Source organism: Pseudorasbora parva, chromosome 20 (genome assembly GCF_024679245.1).
Source record: "Pseudorasbora parva isolate DD20220531a chromosome 20, ASM2467924v1, whole genome shotgun sequence".
Taxonomy (NCBI): Eukaryota; Metazoa; Chordata; class Actinopteri; order Cypriniformes; family Gobionidae; genus Pseudorasbora; species Pseudorasbora parva.
Genome location: NC_090191.1, coordinates 4,633,609 through 4,656,591, shown reverse-complemented (window position 1 = coordinate 4,656,591; position 22,983 = coordinate 4,633,609). Strand labels below are relative to the sequence as shown.

The 22,983-nt window shown below is 40.4% G+C and overlaps 2 protein-coding genes across 4 annotated transcripts in view; one reads left to right on the top strand and one right to left on the bottom strand.

The window, feature by feature from the left end:
* LOC137049234 (gastrula zinc finger protein XlCGF57.1-like) overlaps positions 1-22,983 on the bottom strand; it is a 295,468-nt gene that overhangs the window by 136,126 nt on the left and 136,359 nt on the right. The gene's annotated exons all lie outside the window — the stretch shown is intronic.
* On the top strand, positions 374-14,551 carry LOC137049327 (zinc finger protein OZF-like). 2 transcript variants are annotated; one of them, XM_067427845.1, is made up of 3 exons: positions 374-488; positions 984-1,204; positions 12,964-14,551. In XM_067427845.1, exons 2-3 carry the CDS (start codon positions 1,045-1,047, stop codon positions 13,815-13,817), a joined length of 1,014 nt encoding a protein of 337 aa, XP_067283946.1. In that variant the 5' UTR covers positions 374-488; positions 984-1,044; the 3' UTR covers positions 13,818-14,551. The 2 variants fall into 2 exon arrangements, with proteins under 2 accessions (XP_067283946.1, XP_067283947.1); XM_067427846.1 differs by lacking the exon at positions 374-488 and adding an exon at positions 527-578.

Below are 22,983 nucleotides of genomic sequence, written 5' to 3'. Positions count from 1 at the left end.
TGTGTTAAAAATGTGCTATATGCTAACCTTAAGATAACGTTCCAGCAACGTAATGCTTTAAAGGACTATGCAACTCTCAAAAACCTGAACGTACAGAAATGTGGGCTGGTGTTTTGTCCAAATGCAATTGCAATGATTTACTTTTCTTTTATATATATCTGCCAAAATACCTCTCCATGCACAAGTAAATGAAGAATAGAATGTATGCATGATTTTACACATTTTTTGATTAATATTAATTTTATTTTGTCAGGTCATCTAATTAAAGTATTTCTTTCACAATTCTATATTTGTTGACAATGTCCTTTCAGGTTACAGTAAATTAAATGAAGCGCTCATACACAAAAGATTTCAGCTGATTATACAGTTAGAGAAAACATTTCTGTGCACTTGTGTGGTTTTAGACAACAGGACTTTTATTTTGGTGTTGGTGTGACGTCATAAGACCTCGCCGCGCTCGTGGATCTGTTGTGATTCGACTGAAAAAGGTATGTCTTTTAAGTTTTCATAACGAAGCAGAATGAATGCCTTATTAAAAGTAACACTGCATTGCTTTATCTAACACTTACCAGCGTTGAGTGAGTAAAGTAATATAAACTCATGAGTAACAGAAGGAGCGTCTCATTTGGCTCTTTATCGTGAATGAGTTCAAACATGAATTCAGTCTCTAGCGAGTGACGAGAGAACCGGAGCTTTAGACTCTCCGAGTCAATTTAACTTATTGATTCACAACAAATGATTCAGTGATTCGAAGCGCTCTATTCCCATTTCTATCTCGATTTCTACAAATCATTAAATAACCAAACTGACTAATATATTAAGGGTCTGTATAGTTAGCATTATATTATATTAATCTGTAGTGTTAGTTTTAGATTAATCAGGTGATTTAAGTCTATTAACTCGCTCTTACCAGTGACTGAACTGTAGACTCAGCGATTTAATGTGGATTTATTTTTCTTTCTGTTAATTCTCATCTTAAACAGGACAAACACACAGAAAAACTCCTGGAGAAGCGACTGAGATCCATGTGACACTATTATAAAGATGGAGTTTATTAAAGAGGAGAGTGAAGACATAAAGATGGTGATAATTAAAGAGGAGAGTGAAGAAGACATAAAGATGGAGTTCATTAAAAAGGAGAGTGAAGATGTGAAAATTGAAGAAACTTTGAGAGTGAAACATGAAGAAACTAAGGAACAAACAGGTTGGTTTCATTCAGTGGTTATTTGGCTTTTGTAAGGAGTGGGAGCCCTTATTTACGGTGAATTAGGTTGGGCGATATGGCCCCAAAAAATGATCACAATATAAATATAAATAGAACGATAAATGTAAAATCTTTATTTCTTTAAAATTTAAAGGCATATTTTTGCTTCTGAGTGAAAGATATTATAGAAAATAGACAGTTAACTGTGGTTTTAAACTACCCTTTATTGTCAAAACATGACAAACACTTCCCACACAGGTGAACAATTTATTAAAACTGAAGTAGATTTATTTATTACCAATAAAAGCAATATTAATAGAGTAGAATATTATTAATACAAATAGAATTTATAAAATCTAGAATTGAACTGAAATTATATAACATTTGGGTCTGCTGACTGCAAATGCAAAGTCAAAGTGTTATAAAGATAATGTTTGTCAATAAACAAAAATATAATACATTAAAAAATATATATTTCTTATCAGCATGCAAAACCTCATAAATGACATTGACAATAAATAAATGACATTGACAATAAATAAATGACATTGACAATAAATAAATTAAAGAAAAATCTTAACTGTGGTCAGCATTTTTTTACAGTATATTGGTCCACCGCGCATCTCACCGACAACAAACACACACACACACACCTCACCGACAGTGGGCTGGCCAGGAGAGAGACAAAGTTCAGTAGTTGTGGAAATCCAGAAAGGGCTGTCAAGTCTATTTTATTCACTTTAAACATCGGATAAAATTATTTATCTTTTGATACAGGCGATGCTGAGTCATTAATACATCACCAAAGACAAAAAGTTATGATACCGATGTATTTTTCCATAAGTCCGATGTTTTAGTGATTATAGTTTGGTAAAGTTAGCTTGTATTTTACCCACTAGAACTAACATAAGGTGATAAGCCAATGCGTGAACTGATATTAGTCTAATGTAGATTTACTGCTGTGTTGGGCTCAATGCTATATGGAAGAACTTCAAAGAAGCATAATAAAATAATAATTTTATTCCGTTTGGTGAACCTATGATAAGCAGTGCACGTACATCGCTTTATGTTGGATAGCCAAAATATCTCCAAACCACTGAAGTTGGCTAAACTAAACGATATCTGTCCTCTGAGCTGGTCATGAGTGCTGAATTTCTTCATTTTCCACACATTTTTCTCGCTCCACTTCACTCCGATCTTCCAAGCCTGTCAGCCACTTGTGACTGTAAACAACACCCAGAAGCCCGGTCTGCAAAACACATGCACAACATGATACATTCAAACACTGAATCATTCAGTAACGCACACTGCTGCTGTGAGATGCGTTATGGTTAGGGATGGGTATCGTTAAGATTTTAACGGTATTACTACTCTTATCGATACTGCTTATCGGTCCGGTACTTTAACTGTATTCTTATCTGTACTTTTTGTGATACATATATATATATATATTCTAGTAATCAAATGTAAAATAACACTGCATAGTTTATCATAAATAGCCTAAATTAATGCTTATTAAAGCTGAATTTATTCATTCAAGAGCTGTGAGTGATTTGCTCTTTGTATTTGGTTGTTTAATTCGCAGTAATCCGTCAGCATGTTTATTTACACCGCTGCCTCTTTAAGACAGATGTGCAGCTCCATAGGCGACTGATAATAGGCAGATGCACTACATTTTCTCCTGACTATATCCATAATAACAACGTCCATTTTAGACACAAACTGTGTTGTGTTTAAGAGACTCGAGCCGGTCATTTTGACATAGATGTTTGTGTACATTTGATCGTTTAGACGCGAGTATGAAACCGAAAGTGTAATTTGCTCGTCTCGTTGCGGCTGTTTCAGCGCGCGCTGACTTGGGAACAATCTCTTGCGGACATTTTTGTGGTTTTAATCGCTCTTTTTATTATTAAACGCGTCCCACAACCAACAGTAGCTAGACTGAATTTTACAACAATCACTGATCGTGCTGATTCTGTCATTACGTTTGAGTTTTAGGGAGAAATGGCAGTGCTGCAAAGGGAATTAAGTTCCGCTAGACATAAATATTATTATTATAATCTTTGGAAGCCAAAATCTAAAATAAAATCAGACTATCACAGATCTAAAGTGTAACCAGGCTATGTTTGAATGTTTAGTTCTGTCCTCGGCTGTTGTTTGTGTCTCTCTCTCTCGCTCGCTTGCTCTCTCTCTCTCTCAGGTCACGTGTATTTTCAAAAGTACCGACAGCAGAACCGATAACGTCAGAGCTTATCGATACAATGGTCTTTCAAAATTTATATTTTTATAATTTCAAAATTTACTCAATGCCCTTCTGAGCTGTATTCGCCTAACTGTTGCCGGGCCAATCACATAGTGTATAGAGTCGGTGGGCGGGGCCATAATGACGATGGCCGAGTTGCGTTTGCGTGCTTCTAGTAAACACAGAAACTGGCGAACGGCGGTCTTTCGAATCAGCTTTGACCGCGACTCTGGAAGACTTGGAGTTGAGCTTTTCTTCTAGAAAAGAACAAAGAGCGGCACTGAAGTCATTCTTAAGAAGGGAAGATGTGTTCTGAATTTTTCCGACCGGATACGGCGAATGTTTAATCTATCAACAAGCTCTGTTTCACATTCGTTGCTCTGGTTGGTGTAGCGCTATCCTATCACGGGCAGAGGGAGTTTGAAAGACAACCGTTTATCCCGCCCCTCAGATTGATCCCTGTCAATGGTGAGTTTCCAGACCAAACATCTTGATGTGGGTCTGGCTTGTCAGGCTAATGTATCGGGTGATTAAGTCACAGATATAAGAAGGGGCAGTTCCATGGATAGCTTTGTATGTTAATGTTAGCGTTTTAAAATCACTACGTGACTCTACAGGAAGCCAATGCAAACTAAAGAGCACGCCTGTAATATGCTGACGTGATTGAGTATATGTGAGAATACGGGCAGCTGAATTCTGGATATACTGGAGGCGTTTGATTAATTTAGCAGGTAAGCCAATGAATAGTGCATTACAGTAGTCTATCCTGGAAGTAACAAATGCATGAACAAGCCTTTCAGCATCAGGTGGACTGAGGAAAGGCCTAATTCTTGCGATGTTTCTTAGGTGATGGAAAGCAGATTTTGTAATACTCTTAATGTGAGAGTCTAGTGTCAGATGATTGTCAAAAATTACTCCAAGGTTGCGAGCCTGAGCAGATGGAAGTACAACACAGTCATCCATAATCAAATTCAGATTGCTACCCTTATGAATAGCCACTGGTGTGCCAATGAGTAGAACCTCTGTTTTAGAAGAATTCAGTTTTAAAAAATTAAGGTGCATCCATGTTTTTATTTCCAGCACACACTCTGAAAGAACTGTTGAGGTGAGAGTAGGATCAGACTTAGAGCTGATGTAAATTTGCATAAAATCTGCATAAAAGTGATACCCCAAACCATATTTCCTAATAATTTGTCCCAAAGGAAGCATATACACACTAAACAATATAGGACCCAGTACAGATCCCTGAGGAACACCATGACAGACCTGTCCAAGTTCAGATTTGTTGTTTCCCAAAACAACAAACTGGGTACGATCAGTCAGGTAAGATTTAAACCAGTTAAGTACCGTGCCAGTGATACCAAGCCATCTCTCCAGCCTGTTTATCAGGATAGAATGGCACACTGTATCAAATGCAGCACTAAGATCAAACAGAACCAGGATGGTGGAGGCTCCAGAGTCAGCTGAGATAAGCAGATCATTCATAACTCGAACCAGGGCTGTTTCTGCACTATGTCCCTTTCTAAACCCAGACTGAAAAGGTTCAAAAAGCTTGTTGGAAGACAAGTGTGAGTGGAGCTGTGCCACAACAACATGTTGTGGCACAGCTAAAACTTTAGCAAGAAAGGGTAAGTTTGAGATAAGTCAGATCTATCTAATTACAGACCTATCACATCCAGGCTTTTTAAGGACTGATGTAATAGCTGCCACTAGGGCTGGGCGATATGGCCAAAATTTCATATCCCGATATAGCTCATTTGATATCCCGATAACGATATACATAACGATATAGCAACCTTTCTATTAATTCAGTTTATGAATAGTCTATACAAAATTGCAATGTGGAAATGCAGTTTGAAATGATATACAAAACAAATAAAGGTAGTATGGACTACATTTTTATTTTATTTAGAACCTTTTTTTAAAGCAAGACTGTTAGTAAAGTTAACACCTGCCTAGGGGTGTTTACCGATGAACGTTTGACCGATGGCTGACCGTATCAACGTTAACCGATCAAAGTTGTTGGTTAAAATAAATAAAAAAGTGATCTCTAAATTAGGCTATTATAGACAGTGGACTAAACGCTACTACAGTTAGCCGTCTCATTCCAAAATCTTTTTGTGTGAAGTATACATATCCCTCGCACTCAATTTTTCATAACTCGCCTGTTTGTACTTAATAAACCAATAAAAACATTTGGCGCGAGGTCACAGCGTTTGGGTTTGCGCGCTCACAAGGTTTGCAAAAAGTAAACAGACTAAAACACTCGAGGTTAGAGCCAGGGCAGACGACAGTATGAAGCGTGCATTTCGCTTAAGATGGGCTTACATTTGGAAATATATTACATCTTCATTTCAGTGGAAACACATAAGGTGTTGATCGTCTTTCTTTATTATTGTTAGCAGTAACGTTACCTCAAACTAAAGCGGCGTCTCTTCGGAGCTGTCATTTTCTTAAATGAGCCGCGGCAATGATTCAAATGAGCTTCTAACGCTGGACAAACGCCTTTATTTTCAACGCGATCACCTTGTACCCAAACCATTTCGAAACTAAGGAGCCATTTGTCCTCTGATTACAAACAAGCTCCTCTGCGGCGCGTTCAAGAAGTCCTCGCTGCAGCCTGTAGCACGATGACGTTGCTGGATCAGATCCAACGCGTACTGGACGCGCATGCGCGGTGGTTTCATTCACAATTCGATGACGTCATATACGCATGCGCAGAAGAGTTTTGAGGACATTGAATGCACAGGAGTTTGCTGGATAGATAAATACTCAAACCGCTCGCGCAAAAATAATGATTAATAACATGCTCACGCCATCAGGACACGCGTTTTGCATTTTTCCTTGAATGTGTAGGCTACTGGTATTTTAAAGTTCTTTACAGATCGTGTTGCATTGAGGATTAAAATTGCAGAGACAATTACTTGACTAATTTTTCCTTCCACTCAACAGCAAGTATGATCAGAATATATAAAAAATTAACTGTTTTGCATGCATGCACAGCGAAACTAGGATAATTTAAGCATCACATTTATGAAAAGATGATTTATTAATCAATAATTACTTAATACTATTTATCAGTTCTACAACTACACAGTTTAGAACATCATCTATATACAATAATGATCATACATTATGACTAGTGCATACGCATTATAAATTAACTCAGAGATCTGTATGAATGACATTGTCATAACGATCCACCATCCAGTACGTATTGGATCTGATCCAGCAACGTCATCGTGCTACAGGCTGCAGCGAGGGGTGTCTCGGCGCGTTTGCGGGACTCGTGTTTCGTGCTGTGGGGGATTTTAAAAAAGTGACGTGAGTGGAAGAGAGGCTGCAGCGCGTGTGTGTGTGTGTGAGTGAGAGAGCGAGAGAGAGACAGAGGGAGCGGGTTTATGTATTGCATGGGCATGCCGTGGCGTGAGGTGCATCTTGACGTAAAATTCTGCCATAAACGCCTTATCGTGGCGTAAGCGATAGAGCCTTATATAAAACGATAGACATTTTCTATCGTCCAGACGATATATTTCGTCATATCGCCCAGCCCTAGCTGCCACTTTAAGGGCTTTTGGAACTGAACCAGTAATGAGGGAGGTGTTCACAATGTTCAAGATGAGGGGGCAAATTGACGAGAGACATCCCTTTAGAACAGATGTTGGGATTGGGTCAAGAGTACATGTATTTGTATTTATTGCCATCACTAATTTCAGAATACAATCATTTGTGACTATGCTAAAACTAGAAAATGCACTATCAGGAAAACTAGGTGGAAAGATCACAGGAACTACAGAGCAGGGCACCAGACTGATAGACTTATAGATATTTTCAATTTTTTCCATGAAGAAACTGAGAAACTTGTTACACTCCTGTACAGAGGAACAAATTGGTGACTTGATTGGTGCAAGAAGGCTGTTGATTGTCTTAAAAATCTTATTTGGGTTTGCAGCACCATCACTAATAATAGATGAGTAGTACTTTGTTCTTGCTGCTTTGAGTGCTTCAGCGTATTGACTCAAATTACCGTCGTACATGACTCTATGAACTGTCAAACCCGATTTCTTATATTGACGTTCAAGCTGCCTGCTTTTCATCTTCATAGCCCTTAACTCAGTGGTGTACCATGGAGAAGATTTACTAAATGAAACAACATGTTCTCTCCTAGGGGCTAATTCATCCAAAGAAGATGACAAAATAGAATTATAGTGATCAACAGTTTCTACAGCTGAGTGCTCTGAGATCAGGCAGGAGAGATTGTCATAGTTAAGATTCTTGACATTTCTAGAACTAATGACCCTTGTTTGAGTACTACTTAAAAGTGGAACATTTAAATTAAAAGTGAGAAGCTTATGATCACTGATACACAAGTCACTACTATCTAGGTTATCGATGTCCACTCCAACAGAACATACCAGATCTAGTGTGTGACCTTTATTATGAGTGGGAAATTTCACGTGCTGAATCATGTTAAAACAGTCTAGTGCATCCATGAAATCAACTGTTAAATTACTATTTGAGTTGTCCATATGAATATTAATGTCTCCAGTCACGATCATTGCTGGACAAACAGCACTATGAGATGTAAGTAGCTCTGTGAGTTCATTAAAAAACATAGGATTTGGTTTTGGAGGTCGATTTATGAGTACAATAAGGACAGGTGAGACTCCATTCACTTTAAAAGCAATGCACTCAAATGATGATACACAGGGAATGGTAATTTCCGTGACAGATATATCGGCTCTGTAAATAACAGCGAGACCGCCACCTTTGCCACTTTGACGTGGTCTCTCAATATATGTATATCCCGGTGGAGCACTCATATTTAAGTTTATGAAATCGTTTGGTTGGTGCCAAGTCTCACAGATACAAAAAAAGTCCAAAGCATTGTCCGATATGATATCATGAAGTACAGCAGTCTTTTTATTCATTGAATGAACATTGAGATGTGCAAATTGAGCAGTTTCAATCCTCACTTTCTGATGAGTCAGTTACGGGTAACACAAGTTTGCATGGCAGAGGGGCAATTCGATTCCACACAGGATGTTTTTTTTTTATTCAATTGCACAACTTTTATATATATATTTTTTGTAAAGATCCCCGTAGCAAATTTCTGGTGTTATTTTTGTGATTGTTTGGGGCATTCTGAAGCCCTTAATTACAACTTTCAACACAGAGGCCACCTCAGGTTGTTCTAATCAATTGAGAAATCGTAAAAACAAATGAACACTAGTTCCTAAATTCTAATTGTGTGGGCAATGCAGATGTTTGGGTGGGCCTCAACAGTGACATCCATTTTTGTTAAAGGCTCTGTTTCCAATTTATCTCCGTTGAAGTTTCATTAATCTGTTGACGTAGAGTTTTGTGTCTGGAACCAAGGCAGCCTAGCCTGACAAGCCAGACCCACATCAAGATATTTGGTCTGGAAACTCACCATTGACAGCTCAATCTGAGGGGCGAGATAAACGGTTGTCTTTCAAACTTCCTCTGCACGCAATAGGATAGCGCTACAACCAACCAGAGCATCGAAGGAGCTTGTTGATAGATTAAACATTCACCGTATCCGGTCGGCAAAACTCTGAACACATCTTCCCTTTGTAAGAATGACTTCAGTGCCGTTATTTGTTCTTTTCTAGGAGAAAAGCTCAACTCCAACCTTAACTTCCAGAGTCACGGTCAAAGCTGATTCGAAAGACCGCCATTCGCCAGTTTCTGTGTTTACTAGAAGCACACAAACGCAACTCGGCCATCGTCATTATGGCCCCGCCCACTAACTCTATACACGATGGGATTGGCCCGGCAAGAGTTTGGCGTTTACAGCTCAGAAGGGTATTGAGAGTTGCTAGACGACACTCGCGGCAGATTAGATTTCTAGGCTAAAGGCAGCCAGCTACGAGATGAATCGTAACCATAAAACATTTTATTTGTTTTCAATCCCCCCACCCCACCAAAAAAACCTAGAGGGACTTCAGTGGTAGCTGCTCGATCGCTCAGCCGTTCATGGGTGTGTTTGGTATCGTCGCTGTTACGCTTATAATTGTGACAATGGCAATGATTGTTTTCCTCAAAGGCTGTGTATGAGGTGCTGAAACAGAGAACGCAGCGATACTTGTATTTTGCAGCAATTATTATACTTTCTTCTCCACTTAATTTCTACAATGTTTCGGTAGATTTCCTGATCAGTTTCAGGGCTCAAGATTAAGGCTTGTCCGAGTGATTATTGGATAATTATAGCCTATATAATGTATAATGAACGGATGGTTGTGCTGTTGACGCTCGCGCAGCCTCTCGAGGAGAAATGGAAACAAATCAGCTCAGCTCACACAGAAACTCAGTAGCATACTGCAGTAAAATTTCAAAATGTGAAGTTAAAAAACATCACATGACACGACCAAGAGTGTGTTTTCCTGAATACCATCACTACTGAAAATGTGACTGATTTCATATGACACCCCCATAAACAATGAATTAACATTAGTCACTTACAATTTAGATGCAATATTAACTGTTTTTGTTCTATTTCAGCAGCGAAAATATTTCCATGATCAGATCATATTTCCACATCAGAACCATAATTCATCTCACAGCAACAGTGTGTGTTACTGAATGATTCAGCGTTTGAATGAATCGGTTTAATCAAAGATTTAATGACCTATTCGTAAACGGCTGCCTCATCCATGAAGGAATCGACTCAATGATTCACCCATTAAGACCTGCCGCCACCTACTGGTGGTTTAGTTTCATGTTTAAACATTCTTTGCAACATTTCTTATTTGTATAAAATATATATATATATATATATATATATATATATATATATATATATATATATATATATATATATATATATATATATATATATATATATAAAAACATTATTTAATGCAGTTAAATATGTCTTATTCTAATATTTATTTATTGATCAAATGTAAGAATTTAAAGTGAAAGCCAAAGCATAGCCTATATTTAATAAGATTAGGGTGGGAAATGTCCTTTATAAAAGGTTAAAAAAGATTTAAATACATCAAAGCTGATGAGAATGTTGCTTCAATGATATTTAACTCTGCAAATCACCCTGATAGATATCTAGAATTGTAAGTCAGAATGTAAACTAGGCAACATTGTTATACATTTATTATACATTATTCTATTATTGTACATTATTATATTATTATACATATTTAACCTAAAACTAACTTAATTAAAATGCCACATCGTTGTACACAATAATGTTTTCGTCTTTTTAATTATTAGAAAATATAGATATTAAGAGAATACATTATGCAAGTACTTTTAATACTTAAGTAAGGTTGTCATTGTAGTACTTTTATTAAATGGACTGCATTTATATGGCGCTTTCAACAGACCCTATGGCCATCCAAAGTGCTATACATATTGCCTCACATTCACCCATTCATACACCGACAGTGATGTCAGCCTTGTAAGGCTCCATCCAGCTCGTTGGGAGCAGCTGGGGTTTGGTGTGTTGCTCATGGACACCCTGACACTTGGTCAGGTGGAACCGGGGATTGAACCACCAACCTTCCGGTTTGTAGACAACTTACATGAACCACTGCCGCCATAATTTACTAAGTTACTTGTACTTTTACTTAAAGCTACACTGTGTAACTTTTTTAGTTTATCATTAGCTAAAAACACTTAGTTCTTTCAAAAATATATACAGTCCCTGACAAAAGTCTTGTCGCTTGTGTACAAATTGACCTAAAGTGCCGCTGAAATATATTTCTAATCAAGATATTTTTACAAGAAATGGCTCATTTTAATCCCACCAGCTTTTGTGATGATGTTTCAGTGAAAAACTAAATGTTCAAAAAGTATTCTAATATTCACAGCTTGGTTAAGCCCATTGAGTCAATTTTTGCAAAGACATAAGTGTTGTCACCTTGTCATATGAGCTTCACCTGTGACTAATAATGGATCAATTAGGTCTCAAGTGTGTATAAAAAGAACCCCAGTACGCTAGACCTTCACATCAACTGCAACTAGACCTCTGCAAACATGCCTAAGATTCACCCTGAGACTAAAGTTTTGACTATCAAGAGGCTGAAGACCAGATCCACTGCTGATGTGGCAGACACCTTCAATGTGTCTCAGCTTCAAGTACAAAGGATAAAAAAAGATTTGAAGAGACTGGAGACATTTTTGACAAGCCCAGGTCAGTCAGACCCCGCAAGACAACTGCTCGAGAGGACCGTTTGTTGTCTTGAAAATCCAAGGCCAGCCCATTTTCCACTGCAGCAGAGCTCCACGAGACCTGGTCGCCTGAAGTCCCTGTGTCAACCAGAACAGTTTGTCGGATTCTGTCTCGAAATGGCCTCCATGGTCGAATCAGTGCCCAGAAGCCAGCACTAAACAAAAGACAATTGAAAAACCGTGTGGCATTTGCCAAGGCCCACAGCCTGCTAAAAGGATGGACGCTGGAAAAGTGGCAGAGGGTGTATTTTTCAGATGAATCTTCTGTTGAATTACACCACAGTCGCCGCAAATATTGCAGGAGACCTACTGGAGCCAGAATGGATCCAAAACTCACCCAGAAAACAGTGAAGTTTGGTGGCAGAAAAATCATGGTCTGGGGTTACATCCAGTATGGGGGTGTGCGAGAGATCTGCAGGGTGGAAGGCAACATCAATAGTCTAAAATACCAAGAAATCTTAGCTACTTCTTATATTCCCAACCATAAAAGAGGCCAAATTCTGCAGCAGGACGGTGCTCCATCGCATACTTCCATCTCCACATCAAAGTTCCTCAAGGCGAAGAAGATCAAGATGCTCCAGGATTGGCCAGCCCAGTCATCATTGAGCATATGTGGGGTAGGATGAAAGAGGACGCATGGAAGACGAAACCAAAGAATATTGATGAACTCTGGGAGGCATGCAAGACTGCTTTCTTAGCTATTCCTGATGACTTCATAAGCGATAAGCGACAAGACTTTTGTCAGGGACTGTACATATTTATTTATATATATTTACTTCTTTTAAGTAATAAAGTATTTTGGGTGAAGAGTTTGAATCCATGTTGCCCCTCCATCTAAAAGTACATTAGCCAAAGAGGGACATACCCGTAAATTCAAGCTTCGCCTTTCGCGTTTTAACACTCGATTGCACTCATGGACGAGGTTGAACTGGAAGCCATGTTAATGTTGGACTAAATCAGCCACCATAGGAGTTGAAACTAAATCAGAATTGAGAGGAACAGAAACTATTATTCACTGGATGGTCATATACCTTTACACCGCTAGATGGGGGAAAATATCACACAGTTTAGCTTTAAGTACTGCGATTCAGTACTTCCTCCACCACTGTTAATGAGTGACGAGAGAATTGAACTAAAGTTTAGTCAGGCTTCATATCAATGCCCCCCCCCTCCCCCCCATAAACTTCTGGGCCCTGTGGTTCCCTTTTCAATTGGTTTTAATGCTTTACATGTCTAAATGTTTTGTTTGTTGCTTTGTGCCATTAAACTGGTGTTAATTTGCATTTGTCTCTTTTCACCTTAGACCTGATAGTGCTGAAAGAGGAGAGTGAAGTACTGAATGAAATGGAAGAGAAAGAGCGATATAAGTATCATGATTTCATAACAAGAGGAAAAACGTTTAGTTGCTCACAGACTGAAAAGACACGAAAAAGTGGTGAAAAGAAAATAACTAGAAGTAAGTTCACCTGCAAACAGTGTGGAAAGCATTACACTGCAAAAAGAAGCCTTGACAGACACATAAAAAATCACAACGGAGAGAAGCCTTACACCTGCCAACACTGTGGAAAGAGTTTCACTCTAAAAGGAAGCCTTAAAAGACACATAAGAATTCACACAGGAGAGAAGCCTTACACCTGCCCTCAGTGTGGAAAGAGTTTCACTGATAAAGGAAGCCTTAACAGCCACATGAGAGTTCACACTGGAGAGACGCCCTACACATGCCCTCAGTGTGGAAAGATTTTAAGTAGTAAAAATATCCTTAAAATCCACATGAGAATTCACACTGGAGAGAAGCCTTACTCCTGCCCTCAGTGTGGAAAGAGATTTATTGACAAACGAAACCTTGACAAGCACATGAACGTTCACACTGGAGAGAAATCTTACACCTGCCCTCAGTGTGGAAAGAGATTTGCTGACAAACGAAGCTTTGACAGACACATGAGAGTTCACACTGGAGAGAAACCTTACACATGTCTGCAGTGTGGAAAGAGTTTCAGTCAAATGGGACACTTTAAAGTCCACATGAGAGTTCACACTGGAGAGAAACCGTACACATGTCTGCGGTGTGGAAAGAGTTTCAGTCAAATGGGACACTTTAAAGTCCACATGAGAATTCATGCAGGAGAGAAGCCGTTCACATGTGGTCACTCTGGGTAAAGATTTTTGATTTATGTATAAAATAGCCCTGGAGTACCACATGAGTATTGCTGTATGAAATAACTTTTTTTTTTTAAATGTCATCAGTGTGGAATGAATTTCACAGACAGGAAACACCTCGTGTTTGAGAGACTGTATAATGTGCTGTTTATTTTTAGGGTACTAAATCAGTTTAAAGGACAACAACGGTGAGAAATGAACCTGGGGTAATTAAACCATGGTTACCAAGTAGATTGTTCTATGGGGTGCGTTTTCATGAAAATCCAATATGAAGAGTTTTATCTCTAAAAACAGATTAGCTTATAATACTTGTCTATGGGACACAGAATTAACCCGCTAGTTAATACCACCAACAAGGCTCAAAACTCAGTTTCTGTCAATGTCAAACTTGAGTAGTATTGCATCCTTCATGTCTCTGAAAAGTCTTTACTTTTATCATACTGTAGCACAAATGGCTGAATATGCAGTTTAACTATCTGGCCGAATTACCAGAGTATAACCCCCTCACGCATACTGTGATACCCTAATCAGATCATAACGTAAAACAGAAGGTCCCTTGTGTGTTGCAAAGAGATTGTGAGAAGGCATTGTAAGCGTTGAAGTTGATGACACCTCAGGCACTTTGCACCCATGTTACCCCCCTTTTTCGACCTCTGACCCACGCATACAGTCCCAATACAGAGAGACACAGATGTTTGTTTCACACAGATCAGCCATATATGGACAATTGGACAAAAAACTACCTCATCAATGTATTAAATACAGTCTTGTTCAAAATAATAGCAGTACAATGTGACTAACCAGAATAATCAAGGTTTTTCGTATATTTTTTTATTGCTACGTGGCAAACAAGATACCAGTAGGTTCAGTAGATTCTCAGAAAACAAATGAGACCCAGCATTCATGATATGCACGCTCTTAAGGCTGTGCAATTGGGCAATTAGTTGAATTAGTTGAAAGGGGTGTGTTCAAAAAAATAGCAGTGTGGCATTCAATCACTGAGGTCATCAATTTTGTGAAGAAACAGGTGTGAATCAGGTGGCCCCTATTTAAGGATGAAGCCAACACTTGTTGAACATGCATTTGAAAGCTGAGGAAAATGGGTCGTTCAAGTCATTGTTCAGAAGAACAGCGTACTTTGATTAAAAAGTTGATTAGAGAGGGGAAAACCTATAAAGAGGTGCAAAAAATGATAGGCTGTTCAGCTAAAATGATCTCCAATGCCTTAAAATGGAGAGCAAAACCAGAGAGACGTGGAAGAAAACGGAAGACAACCATCAAAATGGATAGAAGAATAACCAGAATGGCAAAGGCTCAGCCAATGATCACCTCCAGGATGATCAAAGACAGTCTGGAGTTACCTGTAAGTACTGTGACAGTTAGAAGACGTCTGTGTGAAGCTAATCTATTTTCAAGAATCCCCCGCAAAGTCCCTCTGTTAAAAAAAAGGCATGTGCAGAAGAGGTTACAATTTGCCAAAGAACACATCAACTGGCCTAAAGAGAAATGGAGGAACATTTTGTGGACTGATGAGAGTAAAATTGTTCTTTTTGGGTCCAAGGGCCACAGGCAGTTTGTGAGACGACCCCCAAACTCTGAATTCAAGCCACAGTACACAGTGAAGACAGTGAAGCATGGAGGTGCAAGCATCATGATATGGGCATGTTTCTCCTACTATGGTGTTGGGCCTATTTATCGCATACCAGGGATCATGGATCAGTTTGCATATGTTAAAATACTTGAAGAGGTCATGTTGCCCTATGCTGAAGAGGACATGCCCTTGAAACGGTTGTTTCAACAAGACAATGACCCAAAACACACTAGTAAACGGGCAAAGTCTTGGTTCCAAACCAACAAAATTAATGTTATGGAGTGGCCAGCCCAATCTCCAGACCTTAATCCAATTGAGAACTTGTGGGGTGATATCAAAAATGCTGTTTCTGAAGCAAAACCAAGAAATGTGAATGAATTGTGGAATGTTGTTAAAGAATCATGGAGTGGAATAACAGCTGAGAGGTGCCACAAGTTGGTTGACTCCATGCCACACAGATGTCAAGCAGTTTTAAAAAACTGTGGTCATACAACTAAATATTAGTTTAGTGATTCATAGGATTGCTAAATCCCAGAAAAAAAAAAAATGTTTGTACAAAATAGTTTTGAGTTTGTACAGTCAAAGGTAGACACTGCTATTTTTTTGAACACACCCCTTTCAACTAATTGCCCAATTGCACAGCCTTAAGAGCGTGCATATCATGAATGTGTTGGAAATTTTCTTCTTGCAAAAACCATTTCCCAAAGATCATTTGATTTCAGAAAGACTTTATTCAAATTAACAAAGCCGAGTTTCCCCTGCAGGAGACAACTCCAGTTCTTTGGTTTACCTAGCATACATACCCAGCTGCTTTCCCAAAATGGTCACAACCTTCAGCTAGTTTTCCAGTTGGTTTCCTGGCTCATATGTCACAGCCTTCCCAGTTCTTTTTCTGTCCATCATGCATCTTCTACATGTCATTTTCAAGCACGTTGTCAAGGTCCCTAAGAACGACTCAGGCGAATCAAACACACAATCGCCAGTTACATTTAACAAATATGTTTTGAAAGTTGTGCTCACTAGCATACCTTCCCCCCAACACAACAGAGGGAGATTCTTCAGTCACCCTGGAAACCATCTGATAAGATCTTTTTATGGCCGGAAAGAATGTGGCCACAGAGCTTTTGACACAGAGACACAGAGCTTTTGCCTCAAATTATAGACAAACCATCTATAAATGAACATGCACCCCAGGACATTATATGTAAACACATAATTGTTTTGTAAAATGTTTCTTCTGTATGGTATTTTGCATCTTTTTGTCTGTGTCTTAACAAAGTACTAGTTCAGATAACCTCATATATGTCATGTCTCCTATCAAATTAATGTTCACTTCACGACTTACACTTCCAGGTATATCACTTATTCAGAAAATGCAGTGTGTGTTTGTTGCATTAATTATAGTATGAAGACTCAGAGACCCACTGAGTCGAACCTTCAAACAAAGAGCAATAAAGTCTGCTGAGGAATTTCCCGCCGGGAAATCCCAACACTCTCATTGGTTAAGTCTAACCCTGGAGGGTGGGACTACGGCCAGACCATAAAAGGAGGACCTCGGATGCCCTCCTTCCCTCTTACACTCTTCTCTCTCTTCTCTCTCTGGCTGAACCAACACGTCATCGGGGGCTGGCACTCAAGCCATGCCACCAATGCAGGCCCTCCAAACAGGCCTCATCTCTTCCAAAAATCTTCTCTTCTACAATCCGATCTTCAAGAACACGAAGCATCGCTAAAGCAAACAGCCGCTTCCCTCCCAACCTCGGAAAGGACCGCCGGACATGCAGGACATTTGAACACGCAGAGACACATACGCACACAAGCGAGAAGCCAAAACGAAACCAAAAAGAATGCAAGTATTCTATTTCTTACTGCTGTAAAGAGGGTGTGTTATTCTCCCGTTGGGATAAATTAACTCCGTGAAGGTCGTATTTGGTTGAACTGAAGGAAAGTTGTGTTTTTACCTCTAAATGCTTTGTCTCATCTCTCTTTCTCATCTCTCTCTCTCCCCCATATCTCTCTTTTATCTCTCTCTAATTTCAGTCTATTCATTATTCTCTTTTATGTATTCTTTCGTTAATATCTATACTTCTACTCTCTTGTTGCATATTTAGTATGTACTTTCTGTGTGAATTGTAGTGTTATTTTTAGTCTGTGTTTATTAAACCTCCGAAAGACATTTAATGAGTTGAATCTGTTATTCTGCCACATACACAAAGTCAATGAAACTTGCGATCTAAACGTTACCTAACTGCTTATGCTACTATGTTAGTAAAGTAAACTGTATGACCATTTGAAATATTGAACTTATCCTGATCAGTAAAGTTAATGTTTCTCATGCGCTCGTAAAGCAGTAATCCATTATTGAGAATTGATTTGAAAAGTCTATAACTAATTTGCAGGACAAACTTAGTAGGATAATTTCAAGCAATTTCATAAAGGGTTACTTGTATTTAATTAAACAATTTTCCCTATCGGAAAATTTTAATACGTAATGAACAACTGGCAAATCATATTCATAAATTCATGAATATTGAATATTAAATCCCTTTTGAGTTAATTATTCCCCGAGACATTAAACTCATGAGTCGTTGTTGTTACATGTATTTGGTGGAGAAAAATGCGAGCAAGTTTCAAACGTTTGTGTATGTGTGAATGATATTCATATTCTATTCATTGTGTATTTTTGGAGTATTAATAACCTGCACGCGCGTTTTTGTTTCGTTTTGTTTTGGTGTTGTTTTGTGAATTGAACGGTACGCGCAAGGCGAACCCAAGCATAAACAGATGCTGAGAAATGTTGAAGTAGCCGGATTATATTAATAAAAATCCGCGTGATCTCCGAAACCCCCTGCAGCCGTAGGCGCAATAGGTTTTATCCGCGTGATTTCCAAACAAATGTATTGTAGGAAACCCATACATTTGACTCGAGCAATATATTATGTGTTCCATCAAAATAATGAGATTTTGATGATGTCTGTAGACACGTACGTTGCGTTATCCCGCTTGATCTGAACTACAAAAAGTTTCTATCTGTGCGGAAGATTGGGACAGGACGAGACTCTCCTGTACAATATAAGGGGCCTCAGAATAATTATTATATCGTTAAGATAAACGATAACTCCTGGTTCAAGTCTGGCTTAGCTAACCAAAGACTTGAGACCTAAAACATTTGAATCAGAGATGCTGAAAACCGTCAGCCATATTGATAAATGTCTATTGGAGTCCATGTAAAATGCGTGAATAGGCAGACGATAAATTCCTGTTTTTTTTCACCCGTTTCGTTGAGTAATTTTTAAATGATTGCAAAAGCCTGTAAAGTGTAGGGAACGCCGCTTGCAGAACGCCAGGGCGACTCAGAAATTGCAACGCCGCTTGCAAACCGCCAGAGGGCGACTCAGAAATTGCAACGCCGCTTGCAAACCGCCAGAGGGCGACTCTAGAACCAGACAAAGCCATCTGGTGAGCATTTCCGCCTAACTAACTCTAGTCTAGGGCGGGCGCAATAGCGCCATCGTGTGGATAAATTCGGATAGTTTCACTCTCCGTTATTTGATTCCGCCTTAACAAAATAAGTTTGAGCCTATAAATTGTTTATTGCTTACTGTTGTACACAGTTTCATTTATACAATTTTTCTAGCAACAACCAAATCTCCTTTCTCGCTGATTAAACACCCTTATTCGAATTTGAAGTTTAAAAAGAAACATAACTTCCTCTAACCCAAAGTGAAATTAGGTTTAAGTCACAGACAGTCCAATTGGAAGGAAGGACGCCACCGTGTGGCTATACCCTGTTAAGTCAGCGCAACACTAAATCCCTACGCCCTTCCTGATTAATTCTTTTATTTGGATAACTCCCATTTAGAGATTAATCGTTATAGGGTAGGATTTTTGATTGGCTTTCTTTTATTTGATTTTCCTTACAGGCTTAGTTAAATTTCATTTAAACTTGCTTTGAATTTAATTTGAATTAAGTTGAGCTTCTAATTTTTATTTTTATCTCATTTTTTTTTTATTTTATTTAATTTATAATTTTATTTTAATTTTTAATTTTCAATTTTTAATCTTAATTTTTAATTTTAATTAAATTTTTAATTAAAAATTATTATTATTAATTTTTTTTTTTTTTTTTTTTTTTAATTATTATTATTAATTTTTTTTTCTCTCTCTCTGCAAAAGTTTTCTTTTCCCCTCCCATCGGGAACAAAGCTCAGTCTGGTAATTACAAACAGTATCAAAGGTGCTTTTTGTTTTATCACTACTTGACAGAAACTTTTGCCTTTTTGCTAAATTGCTCTTGATATTTAAACTTCCACTTCCTTCTCACCTACAATCAAAAGGCCTTTGATCCGGTGAACAGGGGAGCTTTTAATTCATTTTAATTCCACCTGTTTACCCTCTGTGTGTATCCATTGTAGGGCTCACGCGTCCGAGGTGCATTGAGAATCGTCACAGGCTGGTCTCCAGAGGGGGGGTGGCCCGACCGACGTAACCGGCACCGGCTGTGTGTGAGTCTCGGTTTCTTGTATCTCTGTCCGCGGCTGTGGCACGCAGTGGCGACATCAGCAATTCGACACTCCAAAGAAGTCAACCAGTTCAGCTCACGCACGCAAGGCAATCTCTGGGACTAATCCCTAAACCGGGGCCTGAGCGGGGCCACTCTTGAAAAAGAGGGTTCTGGGGACGTTCCGATTTTGCTGCGCGGGCTGGCGGTTGATGGACTGGTGTGTCGGGTTGTGTTTAAAGTCATAAGCTGTTTGAGTGGGCGCAACGCGACACAGAGTGGCAGGGGACCGGGGACACGGCAGTGGGTGTTTGGAAGCGTTTGAAAGGCCAACCACACCGCTGGGTTTCCACTTGAGCGACCTCAATTCACCCCGGATGAGCTAAATGGGACAACCCATAGTACAAGCCGAATTTTAGTATATCTTGAGCATTAAGCCTATTAATTTTCCCTAATACTCCCGGCGCGCACGCTGACATTCCTTTCATTACAGACCAATTCATCTTGTGTTTGTTTCCACTGTGCTCTTTCCTATCCTCACTGTTGGACTATCACGTTTGTGTTTCTTTCAGTTCACCAAGAGACCCCAAGGAGAATTAGATAGTCCCGGGACGACCGAGCAGCAGTTCACCAAGTGACCCCCCAGGGCTACCGCCCACCTAATTGTCTGAATTGTCTAATTATCTAACTGTCTAGATCAGTTAGCCAAAATTCCCAGCTATCCGTACGATAGCTCGTTAGCTTAGAACAAGCTTGCATTGGCTCTCTCTCTGTGTGTGTGTGTGTGCTGTGTTTCTTTCGTCCGCAGTAATGTTCCGTGCACCCAGCCCTGCCGTCCCGTGGGACCGCCTAACGACATGGCTGGAAGCGCTAACGGCCACCAGTCAAGGAAGTCTGGGGCAGCTGAACCAGGGACAACTGGACACAGAGCTAGACCAGCTGATGACACACGACCCCACGCACAGCTACTCCAACAAGGAAGTGGCCAAGATCCTCGGAAGCCTCGCCCACGTCCTCATCGCACAGGCACGGCTAAGCGAAGGGAGCTACGCCAACCTGGAACAGGAGGCAGCAACGCTAAAGCTTCAAGCCGAGGAGGCCCGGAGAGACCAAGCCCTCACCCAGCTTCGTCTAGATCAGCTTCTGGACACAGAGAAAGATGACGAAACAGACAAAGAACAAAGAAAAGAAATAGAAAGACTTCAAGAGACCCTGGAGGAGCTCCGTCGTGACACCGACCGACGAATGCAGTCAGAGAAAGACGCCAGGAAAAACCTCGACGAAAAGCTTCGGCGTGGCGAATCCCTCCTGGAAAGAGCCCATGATGAACTTAAAGACAGAGACATTAAAGCTAAAGTCTATGCAAAACATTTGCAGTCGGCACAAGCCGAGATCGACGAGCTCATCCAGCAAAGACACGAGCTCAAAAATGAACTTGACATGGTGCAAAGAGAACTGAGACAATCATATATAGTGCAACGTTACCGGAAGGGGGAAACACACAACACAGAGTTTCCCCTGACCAGTTACTCCGCACATTTTAGCCACAAAGCAAGAGCTACGAAGGGGAACGACAGCCCCCTGTTTAAAAGAGCACCCGCCAGTCTCCACGAATCCCCGTCAGCAGCAGAGGAAAGGATGCCCTTCCAGGAAGTCAAGGTCAACAGCCACGAAGCTTCAAAGAACCTTGACAAGCTGGCCAGAAATATTCCTACCTTCAGCCCAGACCCGGCAGGAGGACACGACGTCCACGCATACTTAAAAGACATAGACTTTTACTTGCAAACTGTCGCTCACGCGAACAACTGGGACAGACTGTACCTGCTCAGGGCCACGTCTAATCGTGATGTACGGTGCTTTCTGGATCGACAACCAGAGGCCATCAAAGCGGACTACTGGCATCTACGACAAGCTCTAATTCGTGAGTACTCCGACCCCGAGTCAGACCAGGGGTTCATCACTGCCATGGACCTCAAGCAAGCTCGACGTGAGACCTCACAGAACTTTTATAACAGACTGCGACGTGCCTACTTCGGGGCACGTAACGACCCAGGCATGGAGGAGGACATCAACTTCAAAACTCTTTTCCTCCGAAACCTGCACCCTACCATCAGTTACCACCTGGGGGTGCTGGCGTGCCCGCGCAGCATGGGCACGCAACAGTTAAGAGACTTGGCTCACAAAGCTTACGTCAAACAGAAAACCATTTCTGAAAAGACTGTAAAACAGCCCACCATCTGCCCTGTCTCTGTGCACCACCCAGAGCTAACCCTAGAGGGCGCCAAACAGAACCACAGTTACCGACCCGTCAACAGAGAGTCCAAATCACTCCAAGCCAGCAGAGGGCAGCGTGGTCATAATGGCGACCGTCCACGGTACCAGAGCGATCGCTCTGAAGGATCCTGGGACCCGCCTCGCCCAGAAAGCCAGCGAAGAGGCCACTCTCGTCGGGACAATGGTAGGCCCAGACCTGAACCCACGTCTGGAAAAGAAAGTGTAGCTGCTTCTGAAGTTACAGAGCTCATAAAGATCCTGAAAGAGCTCCTCCGACAGAAACCTCACAAGGAAGACAACAAGGACGGACCAGGTACAGCACGACTAGACATGATACCTGAAATCAACCTTCCCGCCCTTCCTGCAACTGAATCATCCACCCTGAACACTGTTCCCCAATCACGGACTAGTGTACTAACTGTTGCACCCCCACACGTCAGCAGCACACACTCACTACAGCTGACAGCAACAGCCTCTAATCAAGACAGCATCATGGGACAGCCCAGCGTACCAGAAAGCGCTGCTTTGATTGTTTGCACGCATAATGAGACACTTGACACATATCCAGACGGCTTATCTAGCAACACACAGGTCCCCACACCAAGACTCCTGGGAAACCTAATCGAGAAGGGGATGGCTCGAAAACTCTATCTGACTATCACTATGGAAAGGGAATTTAAGCTCGAAGCCCTAGTTGACACTGGCTCCGACCTCACGCTTATATCCGCCCAACTGTTTGAAAGACTCAGATTTGAAGCACAGAGAAAAAATCGCACCCTTAACCTTCACACTTGTAAGCT

Coding starts and splice junctions, on each gene's coding strand:
- LOC137049327 (XM_067427845.1), top strand. CDS start 1,045: ATGGAGTTTATTAAAGAGGAGAGTGAAGACATAAAGATGGTGATAATT. Junction 1,205..12,963: donor AGAAACTAAGGAACAAACAG/GTTGGTTTCATT, acceptor TTTTCACCTTAG/ACCTGATAGTGCTGAAAGAG.